Source organism: Sardina pilchardus, chromosome 24 (genome assembly GCF_963854185.1).
Source record: "Sardina pilchardus chromosome 24, fSarPil1.1, whole genome shotgun sequence".
Classification (NCBI taxonomy): domain Eukaryota; kingdom Metazoa; phylum Chordata; class Actinopteri; order Clupeiformes; family Clupeidae; genus Sardina; species Sardina pilchardus.
The window spans coordinates 29,367,561-29,381,315 of record NC_085017.1 but is presented as its reverse complement, the minus strand read 5'-3'; the positions used below and the strand labels follow the sequence as shown (position 1 = coordinate 29,381,315).

The 13,755-nt window shown below is 41.1% G+C and overlaps 2 protein-coding genes across 2 annotated transcripts; both read left to right on the top strand.

Moving 5' to 3' along the window:
* The first annotated feature begins 1,796 nt into the window (after window positions 1-1,796).
* Window positions 1,797-6,495, top strand: LOC134072364 (uncharacterized). The gene is made up of 5 exons (XM_062528997.1): window positions 1,797-2,632; window positions 3,738-3,866; window positions 4,516-4,614; window positions 4,905-6,380; window positions 6,463-6,495. Exons 1-5 carry the CDS (start codon window positions 2,288-2,290, stop codon window positions 6,493-6,495), a joined length of 2,082 nt encoding a protein of 693 aa, XP_062384981.1. The 5' UTR covers window positions 1,797-2,287.
* Window positions 6,454-9,003, top strand: LOC134073073 (uncharacterized). Its single transcript, XM_062530031.1, has 6 exons — window positions 6,454-6,915; window positions 7,020-7,130; window positions 7,230-7,310; window positions 7,553-7,624; window positions 7,798-7,890; window positions 8,063-9,003. The coding sequence occupies exons 1-6, from the start codon at window positions 6,504-6,506 to the stop codon at window positions 8,287-8,289; spliced, it is 996 nt and encodes a 331-aa protein (XP_062386015.1). The 5' UTR covers window positions 6,454-6,503; the 3' UTR covers window positions 8,290-9,003.
* Window positions 9,004-13,755: the final 4,752 nt, after the last annotated feature.

Genomic DNA, 13,755 nt, shown 5'->3' with positions numbered 1-13,755 from the left:
GTGAACTTATTTTTCAGAGTGCGCCCCTAGTGGTCAATGCTAGAATAAGAGTGTGTGAACTGTGTGTGTACCTGACATAACAGGACCCCACCACACTTAGCCAACCCCCATCCACGCCCACCCACCCCTGACCCGCCTCCAAAAGATTATTAAAAGGTTTGATGAACCCAGAAGAAGTTTCTAGAACAGTGTGTGCATCTGACATATCAGGTCCCCACCACACCCACCCCTCCCCCACCTCCCCACCCCTCCCCCACCTCCAAGAGATCATCGAAGGCCTGATGAATGTGCTGGCAGTCTGGAAGTTTTAAGTAGTGTGTGTGCACCTGACATATCAGGTCCCCACCACACCCACCCCTCCCCCACCTCCAACAAGCTGTCAAAGGGCCTGATGAATCCATTAGAAGTTTCAAGAACTGTGTATGTACCTGACATATCAGGTCCCCACCCCGCAGTTCATCTACTAACAGTATCATGTAAAGCTCTTGTTCGCCGCTTGCACTTTGCTATGTTGTAGACATGATGCCACTCGATAGACTTAGCTCCAGTGTTGTGCATGAACATTCAAAAGAACGCGTTCATTGAACACGTTCATTTTTCTGTGAACGCTGAACTGAATGCAACACATTTGTAAATAATGAATTTGAACGTGAATTCGCTCAGATTATGGGAAATGAACGACGAACGTCACTGTTGATGTCCAATTAAAAGTTACGGAATTTATTTTGTCCTGAGAAGTCGAGTGACAGAAACAGTAGGCTATGTCGTTGTCACACTCACTGCCCACGGGCGCCACTCCTAAACTACAGCTTTGCACTGCTACATTACCCATGATCACGTTACGCTTGATGCATTGTAGGCCTACACAGAACCGCTGCTATGTGAATGCAATCGCGGAAAGATTCTGCACTTGCCAGTGATGATAGAGGGATGCATAACGTGTTCAAAGAGCCCTACAGTATGTCACTGAACAGTTCCATCGCTGCAGGTAATGCAGCAGGCAGCCTCCTCCATACTCCCGGTGTAAAAACTACACTCTTCTGCTGTCAGGCATGCACAGCTGACGCATTTATTATTAATTATTAATAAATGCGCGGCCGCATTTATTAGGCGTCGGTAGGCTATCTGCCATAGACCTAAAAGAAATGTATCTGCCCAGTGAAATAAAGCCCAATTTACGGACATTCTCAAGAGAACAACAGGTGGCTGTAGCCTATATTCCGTCAGAAACAGATTTTCATTCATATGAACTGAATTTGAACTAGTTCAAAATTAAAAATGGTGAACTATGAACGTGAACAGTTCACTTTGCACGTGTGTGAACTGAACTTTGAACTAGTTAGGCTACTGAAGAGTGTGAACGTGCACAACACTGCTTAGCTCTGACAAGATCATATCACAATTGTGTACATTTTTACTCAATTAATTTGATCCACTTCAATTTTGAAATTAGTTTGGAGGCAAGATTACAATTACACTATACACCATGTTTCTCACTGAAATTATTATTATTATTATTATTATTATTATTATTATTATTATTGAATATATTGGTGAAGTCATCATAGTGGAGATTTTTTAACGGGTAGCTGCTAGGTATACATTATATGAGATTAACGTCACACAGCGGCGGCCGCCATTTTAGTTTTGAAAAACTTTGGATTGGACCGAACCAGGTTAATTGGAGAACAGTGCATTCATTCAGCCATTTCGATAAAGCCAGGACACGTGTGACATCTCCAGAAAGTGGTATCGTTTCATCGTGGACGAAATGAGGTAAGATTTGCATCATGTTATGTATATGTCATTATATATTATAAATACTGGCTATTTTAATTGTACTGTCATGAGATAATATGTCAATTATGAAGATTATGCATGTTCGTTGACAAAGAAGGGTAGTTGTAGGTGAATGTCAACTAGCAAGCTTTTGGTTTCTGTTGTAATTAGGCAGGATTAGCAACAATACTCCATGAGTTCTTCGTTTTCACACATAGCCTACTTGAATTGTTAACCGTTTACTATGAACAACTTATTTTGAATGTATTGAGATGACGGCACACATGCTTTGAATGAAAACGCTAACACGTCGCGTTAAAACGCATGGGAAGTTAACTTTACGCACAAGCACGTTCTCGTTGTTAGCCCTCGTGGAAATGTAATTAGCATAATACGTCAAATAAGCTGCTTCGTGGACATACATGTCAATGAGTCTGATAGTTTATTTCATTACTCTTCCCATCCGTGATTCATATGCCAGAATGTTGTGTAATCGTGATTTCACGTTATGTGCCACTGTCGGGTAGGCTATGTGCAACACAGCGGCCTTACTGCACTGGGAGCAAACGAGGAGAGGTCACGAAAGCGCTCAAGCGTGCTACCAATCTTGCTGGCAGGCACGAGATTACCCACGTTCTGTCGACGCTTTCAATTTGGTTCGGTCCTCTGGCTACAGCATCGCGCATTGTTAAAAGACGATGACTGTCGTGTTGTATTCATGTGTTGCTTACAATCGTTAATTTGTCTTTACATTTTCCATAGTCCAAAAAATGTGGCCAAAGAAAGGTTTAAACGTCGCATGGAAAAACTCAGACGACATCATGATGAGTGCACGAGGAAACATTCACCGAAGGTAATGCATTTTAGCCGTATCAATGTCATGCTTTCATTTCAGTAGCTTGTTAAGAAAATACTCACAATCTGATTGAATTAAAAGCAGACAAGATAAATATCCATGTAAAATCTAACATTTCATGCATTACACATTTGTTAAAAGACCTATGTATTTCATGCACTTAAAGCAATACTTCACCATTTTTTCATATTGAACTATGTTATTCCCTTAACTAATACGGGTTGATGCATACCTCTCACGTTTCAATGCGTGCACTCACTGGCTCTGGCGCGCGGCACAACTTTGATAGCACTTAGCTAGCCCAATGCATTCATTAGGATCCAAACAGAGATGAAGTTAGAAGCGACCATACACCTCCATGTTTTCCTATTAAAATACAGTTACACGAGTAGTCACACGACCAAGTATGGTGAGACAAAATAAAATATGGTGCATTTCTAAGCAGGTAAAGAGGGATAACTATATTGTGTGGCGCAGTAATATCCTCACTTTTTAACTTTCAGTTTCACTTTGGAGTGAGGATATTACTGCTGGGAGTCTAAGTGCTCCCAGTATTATTCCGCCACACAATAGTTATCCGTTTTATCTGCTTAGAAATGCACCATGTTTGGCCCCGGCAGTGGCGCAACTGGCTGGGGCACCTGCACCGTACGCCGGCGACCCGGGTTCGATTCCCGCCCCGGGTCCTTTCCGGATCCCACCCCGACTCTCTCTCCCACTCACTTCCTGTCATTCTCTCTACTGTCCTGTCCAATTAAAGGCATAAAAAGCCCAAAAAATAATCTTAAAAAAAAAAAGAAATGCACCATGTTTTATTTTGTCTCACCATACTTGGTCGTGTCACTACTCGTGTAACTGTATTTTAATAGGGAAAACATGGAGGTGTTTGGTCACTTCTAACTTCATCTCTGTTTGGATCCTAATGAATGCATTGGACCGCGCGCCAGAGCCAGTGAGTGCACGCATTGAAACGTGAGAGGTATGTATCAACTCGTCTTAATTAAGCGAATAACATAGTTTAATATGAAAAAAAGGTGAAGAGTTGCTTTAAAGGGGGGGAAAGGATTTGCATAACTAAAGTTCTGTTATAAACTTATTTCAGACAAAGGAAAGTCCGAAGCAATCACCAAGGTCTGACACCATGACACATCATCAGGACCCAGATGATGAACCCCCACCTCCCTATAATGAAGACACCTTTGCCTTGCAGATGATGTGTACAGAAGTCTTGGTGGGTTTTTACAAATGTATTATTATTATTATTATTATTATTGTTATTATTATTATAATTATAATTATTATGATGTATAAACTCCGTTGAAAAAACGATGTATGAAAACAGAGTATATCTCAATGTGAACAGGAGGATTCAGAGGAAAAACTAGACAGTTCCACAATGTCAGATGTTTCCAAGCTCTTAGCCAAACAGTCATTGTCTACACAGAATTCATTGGTAAGAATTACATACCATGATGTCATCTATAGCATAATTTCTCTGAAGGCAAATATTCTGTGTAGAAGGACAAGTCACTAAAACTATGTCCACTATGTCCATAACTGAAGTTTATTTTTGAGGCTCTAATGACGTAACAAGACGGTCAGCAATTAGCCATTCACTACTCACTATTCTACACACCATCACTCTGACTGCACTGACGGCTGGTTGAAAAATAGTCTTGTTGCTACAGTAGGTGAACTCAGAAATGTTCAGGCCAATGCAACATCCTGACGTTCTCTATATTTTCCTGCAATTATTCAAATTGAATTTCCTTGCAAGTTAAGAATGATGATGGTACATTGAGTTATTTTAACAGGGTATGTAGTCACAATTGGAACAGGCTGGATGAAAAAAGTACTTGATATTGGTGGTCTCTTTCCAGGACAGTGACGCGGATACAGTCATTTTTGAATTGCCCAGTTCTTCTGCAGCATCAGAAGCCCAAGAAGTTCCAAAGCTAGAGAGGACTGAGAGTGTATTTGTAAGTGTCAGTCTCTCTCTCCCTCGTCATCTCTCTCCCGCTCTTTGGTGATTTCATAACTGTATTGTTATTTGTATCTTGTTACATGGTTATACGCATTTAAACAGCATAGACATGGCATATGAAGTACACAACATTATGACTCTAGGTCTTTAACAGGTGATGCCACACGTGTTTCATAGTACATTTTCTGTAGGCTTGTTTTATTTGGATGTTTAGGACTTAAATTGAACCCTACATATATCAACTTTTATTATGGTTTTAGACTGATGCCAGTTTTCTATTTACAGCTTACTAAAAAATCATTACACATCGGTTCAGCTTCAGATGACAGCTTCTCAGATATAGTTAGCAGCATTGAAAACAGCGATGATGACTTTGTGCCGGATTCAGAGAGCTGTTCAGAAGAATCTGAAGAGAGCCTTCCATGTGGAAAAAGGAGACGTCTGTCACAGACCAGTCTCTCATCTCCCAATGTGACCTTAGACAGCAGTGATGATAATTCATCTTCCATGAATGCAGCCCAACAGTCTTCCTCTCCTGAAGATAAGGAGACATCAACTCAGCCAGTCGAGGATGTCAACAGTGATGTTTCGGTAATGAAATTGAAGAAGACTGCATATGGCCAAAGAGTGTACAACAAAAAGCAGTATTGCTTTTACTGCTGCAAACCATTCAGCAAGATGGCAAGGCACTTGGCCCAAATACATAAGGATGAGGTGGAGGTTGCAAAAGCACTTTCTTTTACGAAGGGGTCTAAAGAAAGAAGGGTTCATCTAGATCTTTTGCGTAACAAAGGGAATCGTGCACACAACGTAAACGTTCTGAAAGCAGGCAAAGGTGTATTGGTGCCACGTCAACAAGCAACTGCCAAGCAGGTAGACGTGAATGACTATGTGCACTGTTTACACTGCCAAGGGCTGTTCAGACGAAAGGCTCTTTGGAGGCATATGGCAAGGTGTAATTTGGCGAAGAAGTGCCAGCTCACAAAACCAGGCAGATCTAGAGTTCAAGCACTCTGCGCATATGCACAGCCTGTCCCTGAAGGGGTAAGTAAGAAGTTATGGAAGCTCATAAGTGACATGAAGCAAGACAAAGTAACACAGGCAGTTAAAAGTGATGTATGTATCATCAGATTTGGAGAACATTTGTGTAACAAAATGGGCAATGACAAAACTAAGCACGAATACATAAGAACTAAAATGCGTGAGGCTGGAAGGCTGTTGGTGTGTGCCAAGAAAAGGGGAACGCTAAATGCAATCAAAGACTTTTTCATACCTTCAAACTTCTACAATGCCATTCAGGCTGTTAAAGACACAGCAGGATTCAAAGATGAAGAAGAGGTCTTCACAGTCCCCTCTTTGGCTTTGAAACTGGGCCACACCCTCAAGAGAATGGCGGATATTGCTGAATGTGAGGCAATGATGGCAGGAGAGGAAAGCAGCATACAGAATGTGAAGCGCTTCAAAGACATGTACACCACTAAATGGAATGAGTGTGTGTCAGCATCAGCCTTGAAAACCCTGAGAGAAGCAAAGTGGAACTCTCCAGAACTTCTTCCTTTCACAGAAGATGTCAAAAAAATGCATATGCACCTCAACAAGAAAACTAAACAGTATCAGGAAAAAATCAAAGCCGAGAAAAACCAGAAGAATTGGTCACAGCTTGCCCAAGCGACTTTGTGTGAGGTAATCCTATTTAATCGCCGAAGACCTGGAGAAGTCTCAAAAATGAAATTGAACACATTCCTTCTCAGAAACACTTCAGTCTTGCATTCTTATGTTGCTGATGCCTTATCTGAAGTTGAGAAGAAGCTCTGTCAGCATTTCCAACGCATTGAAATCCGAGGTAAGCGAGACCGAAAGGTCCCAATACTCCTGACTCCAGGCATGCTGGATTCAATGGATCTACTTGCAAAGTCTCGCCAAACATGTGGTGTACTGGATGAAAATCCTTTTTTTTTTTCGACACCCATGACTGAGAAATCCTACTACCATGGCACATCTTGTATCAGGAAAGTTGCCCGGGAGTGTGGGGCCAAATATCCAAAGGCTCTTTCATGCACAAAGCTGCGGAAACATGTGGCTACAGTCTCTAAAGTGCTTAATCTGAAGGACACTGAGATGGACCAGTTGGCGGACTTCATGGGACATGACATTCGTGTGCACAGACAGTTTTACAGGTTGCCTGAGGGGACGCTGCAGCTAGCCAAAATCAGCAAGGTGCTGTTAGCCCTTGAACAGGGAAGAGTTGCGGAATTCAAGGGTAAAAACATTGAAGAGATCAACATTGAGCCTTATGGTAAGGCACAAGACATTGCAGCTGTTCTTATATCCAATCACATCTAGTACACAGCTACTTCAGTATACAACTAAAACTTGAGTGCATTTCTCTCCACATTGCAGAGAAGCTGAATTTAGTCAGTAACATGTCTGAAAGTGAAGATGAAGAGAGTGACAGCGAGATGCCACAGCCAAAGAACACCAGGCGACCCCAGCGTCCTTCAACATCTACAGGTAAGAACATCTGTGGTCTGATGAAAATTCTAGGCCTAATTCAAACTGTCTTGTCCCTGCAGACTTACAAGTATGCCTTTGTGTATGTGTGTCTTTCAGACGAATGTTTGGTTGACAGCGAGTCTGCAATGCCACAGCCAAAGAAGCGACGACTATCCCCTTCAACATCAACGTCTACAGGTAATGCAATGGCTTTAGGATGATCTTTCCTGCTTCATCATTGCATCAAATCTCCCTCATATTGTTCCTCTGTCTAGTTGACATTAAACATTACATTTTATTTTTCTTGTTTCAATTTAACAAAGTCTAACTGTGTGCAACCTATGTGCAGTATCAATAGGCTTGTTGTATGCTTTTTAATATTTATGTTTTGTGTATGGTATGGCAAAACTCATGAAGTGTTTCTTTTGATTTAATTCCAGAGGAACTTCCCATTAGCGGGAGGTCTACAAAGGGAAGAAGGAAGAAAGGAGGAAAGATGCCTTCAAAATCAGGTAAAGAACTGTTGAACTGAGAACTTACTTGCGTAGGTACAGTTATGAACTGCAAGAACTTAAGTTGGATTTTGACCAGATGTTTGCTCTAGCATACATTGCTTGTATAGCATATACTATTTAAGTTTTAGCATATGCTATATAAGTTTTGGGGCTAAATGTTGTGATTTTAGGTGGGTCAAAATCCTCAAAAAGGGAGTGGACAGAAGAGGTGAAGGCAGTTGAGGACAGATGCTTATCCACTTCAATATCTTCAACCTCTACAGGTAATGTAGCATTTTACTTTATTGTTGTTTAATTTTATCAAGGTCTAACGGTGTGCAATGTATGTGCAGTATCAATAGGCTGTTGTTGCTACATGTTTTGTATGCTTTTATTTTTCTAATGTTTATGTTTTATGTATGCTGTGCCAAAAATCATGAAGTGTTGTGATTTTAGGTGTGTCAAAACCCCCCAAAAGAAAGTGGACAGAAGAAGAGGTGAAGGCAGTTGAGAACAAACTGATGGATTGCATCACATCTGGCAGGGTACCAGGGAAATTGCAATGTGAAGACTGCATCAGGTCAGCTCCTTCAGTTCTTAAGCACAGAACCTGGGAAGCGGTGAAGTTTTACATCAAAAACCGAATAACGGCATACCAGAGGGAATGTGGTAAAAGAAAGTGAAAAAGCCGGCTCGGATCAGTATTATAACTTTTCAGTTTTAGTCACATCTGTTTTTTTAACAGACTTGGTTTCTGTTTAGAAGTGTTGTCACATTTCTAATTCTTTTTTTTTTTTTTTTTTTTTTTATACATAATTTCTTTCCCACACATAATGGCACCAGATAGTAGTTCAGTTTAGCTCTACCTTACCGATGTGCCTTGACCTTCCCAAATTAAACTAGCTTTTCCATTATTCTCAATAATGTTTTATGTTTCTCAATATGGATGCATGTATAACTGCATACCAGAGGGAATGTGGAAAAAGAAAATTAAAGTGAAAATGCTGGCTCGGGTCAGTATTCCCGTTCCAGTCACATAGTTGGATTTCGAAAGACTTTGTTTCTGTTAAGAGGTGTTGTAACACATTTCTAATTATCATCTTATATATAAATATCATTTTTTTTCACATATAATGGCACTAGAAAGTAGTTCAGCTCAGCTCTAGTAGCTTACTGATGTGCCTTGACATTATTTAGAATAATGGAAGAGCTAGTTTAATTTCTTTTTTTGTTGATATTGATATAGATGCATGCATGCATTGCAGGATTGTTTTATATTATCGAAAACCGATAATGGCATACCCAGAGGGATTGTGGTAGAAGAAAGTTAAAGTAAAAATGCTGGCTCGAATCTGTATTTTTACTTTACAGTTCCAGTAACATAGTTGGATTTTGAAAAAAAAAAAAATGGTTTCCGTTTAGATGTGTTGTCACATTTCTAATGATCTTTTTTTACATATGTATTTGTCTTTTTTTCCCTACAAATAATGGCACCGGAGAGTAGTTCAGTTTAGCTCTAGTACCTTACCAATGTGCCTTGACCTTGAATGTGTGAGGATGGTGATGTAGAGAGAGGAGGAGAAGAGTGATGATGGTGATGTAGAGAGAGGAGGAGAAGAGTGATGATGGTGATGTAGAGAGAGGAGAATAAGTGAGGGATGATGGTGATGTAGAGAGAGGAGGAGAAGAAGTGTGGGATGATGGTGATGTAGAGAGAGGAGGAGAAGAAGTGAGGGATGATGGTGATGTAGAGAGAGGAGGAGAGGAAGTGAGTTATGATGGTGATGTAGAGAGAGGAGGAGAAGTGAGGGATGATGATGTAGAGAGGAGGAGAAGAAGTGAGGGATGATGGTGATGTAGAGAGAGGAGAAGAAGTGAGGGATGATGGTGATGTAGAGAGAGGAGGAGAAGTGAGTGATGATGGTGATGTAGAGAGAGGAGGAGAAGAAGTGAAGGATGATGGTGATGTAGAGAGAGGAGGAGAGGAAGTGAGTGATGATGGTGATGTAGAGAGGAGGAGAAGAAGTGAGGGATGATGGTGATGTAGAGAGAGGAGAAGTGAAGGATGATGGTGATGTAGAGAGAGAGGAGGAGAAGAAGTGAAGGATGATGGTGATGTAGAGAGAGGAAGAGAGGAAGTGATTGATGATGGTGATGTAGAGAGGAGGAGAAGTGAGTGATGATGGTGTAGAGAGAGGAGGAGAAGAAGTGAAGGATTATGGTGATGTAGAGAGAGAGGAGGAGAAGAAGTGAGTGATGATGGTGATGTAGAGAGAGGAGGAGAAGAAGTGTGGGATGATGGTGATGTAGAGAGAGGAGAAGAAGTGAGGGATGATGGTGATGTAGAGAGGAGGAGAAGAAGTGAGGGATGATGGTGATGTAGAGAGAGGAGAAGTGAAGGATGATGGTGATGTAGAGAGAGAGGAGGAGAAGTGTGGGATGATGGTGATGTAGAGAGAGGAGAAGAAGTGAGGGATGATGGTGATGTAGAGAGAGGAGAAGTGAAGGATGATGGTGATGTAGAGAGAGAGGAGGAGAAGTGAAGGATGATGGTGATGAAGAGAGGAAGTGATTGATGATGGTGACGTAGAGAGGAGGAGAAGTGAGTGATGATGGTGTAGAGAGAGGAGGAGAAGAAGTGAAGGATTATGGTGATGTAGAGAGAGAGGAGAAGAAGTGTGGGATGATGGTGATGTAGAGAGAGGAGAAGAAGTGAGGGATGATGGTGATGTAGAGAGAGAGGAGGAGAAGTGAGGGATGATGGTGATGTAGAGAGAGAGGAGAAGAAGTGAGAGATGATGGTGATGTAGAGAGAGGAGGAGAATTGAGGGATGATGGTGATGTAGAGAGAGGAGGAGAAGTGAGTGATGATGATGTAGAGAGAGGAGAAGTGAGTGATGATGGTGATGTAGAGAGGAGGAGAAGAAGTGAAGGATGATGGTGATGTAGAGAGAGGAGAAGTGAGTGATGGTGATGTAGAGAGAGGAGGAGAAGAAGTGAAGGATGATGGTGATGTAGAGAGAGGAGAAGTGAGTGATGATGGTGATGTAGAGAGAGAGAAGAAGTGAGGGATGATGATGATGTAGAGAGAGGAGAAGAAGTGAGTGATGATGGTGATGTAGAGAGGAGGAGAAGAACATTTCTAATTATCTTTCTTTACATATGTATATGTCTACACATAATGGCACCGGAGAGTAGTTCAGTTTAGCTCTAGTACCTTACCAATGTGCCTTGACCTTCCCAAATTAAACTAGCTTTTTCATTATTCTCAATAATGTTTTATGTTTATCAATATGGATGCATGTATGCATTAAGGGATTGATTTATATTTGTTTATTTTTTATCTTTTTTCCCCCACATTGCTCTGTGGATTTTTTCCTCCAGTGTTGTTGATTTTAGTCGACTAATTACACACCTTTATACAGTTGGATTTTGAGAAATAAAGTTGCCAAAAGACTTAAAGTTGCAATGCATTATTATCACATTTGTTTATTTACAGTTTTTGAGGTGAGGTCCCCATTAGTCACTGTTGAAACACACACACACAGTCACATGACTGCAAATTTACATATTCATATTGCTCATTTAAATATTTTGAGGTGAGGTCCCCACTGGTAACCTTTGAGACACACACAGTCACATGATCAATTTGCATATTAAAGTATGACATCACAGGTCCCCTCGAGGGTCTTCTACCAGACCAGGGTCCTCAGCAGGTGGTTAAATGTCAGGTCAGTCTTCTGAGGGTCAGACTCAAATTTTCAAGTGATGGCTGTTATAACAGCTGCACATGGAGTGTGGATCAGTTTCTGCCTTGTCTGTAGACCACTCAGAAAGGTTGGTTCCCACCAGGGTACATTTTGTCATGTGTCCCCGCCGAGTAGCAAAAACAAGTATGTGTGTGTGTGTGTGTGTGTGTGGTTGGAGGGCCGCGGAGCGACTTGACCGAGGCTTTGTCACCGCGGAGACGGATTTGCCACGCTGTCTGCTTTGCAACTCGGTCTCTTTCTCTCTCTCTCTCTCTCTCTCTCACACACACACACACATAGAGTCATGCACATGCACACACACACACACACACACACACACACACACACACACACACACACACACACACACCACACACAAACAAACAAACACACAAACAGTCATGCATACACCCACATACAAACACACACACAGAGTCATGCACACACCTACACACACACACACACAAACATACACACACATACACATACACTCACACACTCACACAAACACACACACACACACACACACACACACACACACACACACACACACACACACACACACTCTCTCTCTCACACACACACACACTGCACATGAAAGCACCCATACACAATCATAAGTATTCTCACGGATGTACAAGGATATGCGTCAGTACATGCATGGAAGCATGAACACATAAATACAAATACACAAATACACAAATACACACATACACACATACTCACTCTCTCACTCTCTCACTCTCTTCATTTTAGCATGAAAATGATCTGGTATCCAAAGTCTTCTTCTACTTTTTATTATTATTATCCTAATCCAAATTTCTGCGTCTAACTCAGTTTCTGTTTAATGTTGTTTACCTGTTTAATGTAGAAACTTGGTTCTAACTTTGTAATGTAGGTCTTGTAAAGGAGACGTACAGTAGGCAATGTTTTCAGCTCTGTAAACTTTACTTTCTTAGATATTAACAAAAAACAAGCTTATTTCCCCTCATAGACTTTGCATTGGCACTATGATATCACAATGGGGTAATTGCATGAAAATGCACTGTAATAGAGTGCGTAAGTGAAAGTGTCACGTTGTCCCGATAACGCGATTTCCTGTTCTAAACAAACAACCTGCAAGTGGCATTTTCCATTGCCTCACCGTGTTGTTTCTTTCAAAATGAAAATAAATTAAATTTTAAGCAGTAAAAATCACTACAATGTCAAGGCGTTTATGTATGCATCTGGTGTACTAAAAGGAGACGTTCACGCTAGCATGAAAAAAAAAAGTTTATAATGTCATGGCAAGCTGGGCTAATCTATGATTACATGAGGTTAGCTAATGTCAACCGATGTCAACTCGTATATTAATTTGCGCAAAAACATGGCTTTTTCTGTAAAACAATCATTTGGCATAGGATTTTACATTGTGAATTTGGTTTGTTTAGAACAGAAATTTCGGTTGCTCAGGAAAAGTGACATCACACTTACGCACTCTATTGCCCATAGACTTAACATTGCTCATTATGACATCACGGCAGCAATTAGAATCTTACGCCAGCTGGTCAGCCACCTGCAGCCAACTGTCAGTTTCTCTGGCTTTAAGCATACAGTCTCTCAGAAGACTACTGTACATATCCTTTTAAACGGTTTCCTCTGTCCACAACTGTTTCAAAATAAAAGTCCTCACTGCAATAATACACTATTAAATCATTTAGGTGCTGTGTCCACCAAACGCGTTTTTTGCGCCGACGGCGACAATTTTCAATGTAAAGTCTATGTAGCTCAGCGTTCACAGCGCTGAGTGCCCTCGACGGAAAAAAACTCTCGGCGCCGACCGTTTTTTGTCGCAGCGCTCAGAGTGCTCAAAGTTGAAATCTGTTCAACTTTTAGAACAGCGCCAGGCTCGTCAATGGCACTTTCCGTTATAAACCTCTCTGGTTTTGGTAACTTAGCAACAATAAACACTTATCGAAGCGCCGAGAGAAGGAGGTTGAGGGCGCTCTGGCTGTTAAAAACGTGTTTGGTGGACACAGCACCTTAACCATTGAAACTACTCAACTATTGAACTGCTTAACGATTCCAACTGTATCATCAACTATGCTTCCATTCAACTACATGAAACCTCCATGTACCTAGCAACCAACATAGCAACCATTAAAATTAAGCGTTTATGACCGTTTCCATAGCAACCAACATGATTATACTGCAGTAACTTCTTGTTTCCTGATAGTGGCCACCATGGATACCCTAGCAACAAATGTTTCAAAATAAAAGTCCTCACTAGCAAGTTAGCAAGTTAGCATGGTTAGCTTAGTTAGCATGTTTAGCATAACTGCTAGAAATCATTAGCTAAGTTAGCTAATCAACCTGGTTAGCATTGTTAGCATAGTTAGCATTTTTAGCATTAATGCTAGA

Bases quoted from the DNA above. Each gene is read 5' to 3' on its own strand.
- LOC134072364 (XM_062528997.1), top strand. From the start codon at position 2,288: ATGTGCCACTGTCGGGTAGGCTATGTGCAACACAGCGGCCTTACTGCA. The intron at 4,615-4,904 runs GTAAGTGTCAGT...TTCTATTTACAG, and splicing joins AGAGGACTGAGAGTGTATTT to CTTACTAAAAAATCATTACA. The intron at 6,381-6,462 runs GTCTTGCATTCT...TTGAAATCCGAG, and splicing joins TCCTTCTCAGAAACACTTCA to GTAAGCGAGACCGAAAGGTC.
- LOC134073073 (XM_062530031.1), top strand. From the start codon at position 6,504: ATGCTGGATTCAATGGATCTACTTGCAAAGTCTCGCCAAACATGTGGT. The intron at 7,131-7,229 runs GTAAGAACATCT...TGTGTCTTTCAG, and splicing joins GCGTCCTTCAACATCTACAG to ACGAATGTTTGGTTGACAGC. The intron at 7,311-7,552 runs GTAATGCAATGG...ATTTAATTCCAG, and splicing joins TTCAACATCAACGTCTACAG to AGGAACTTCCCATTAGCGGG.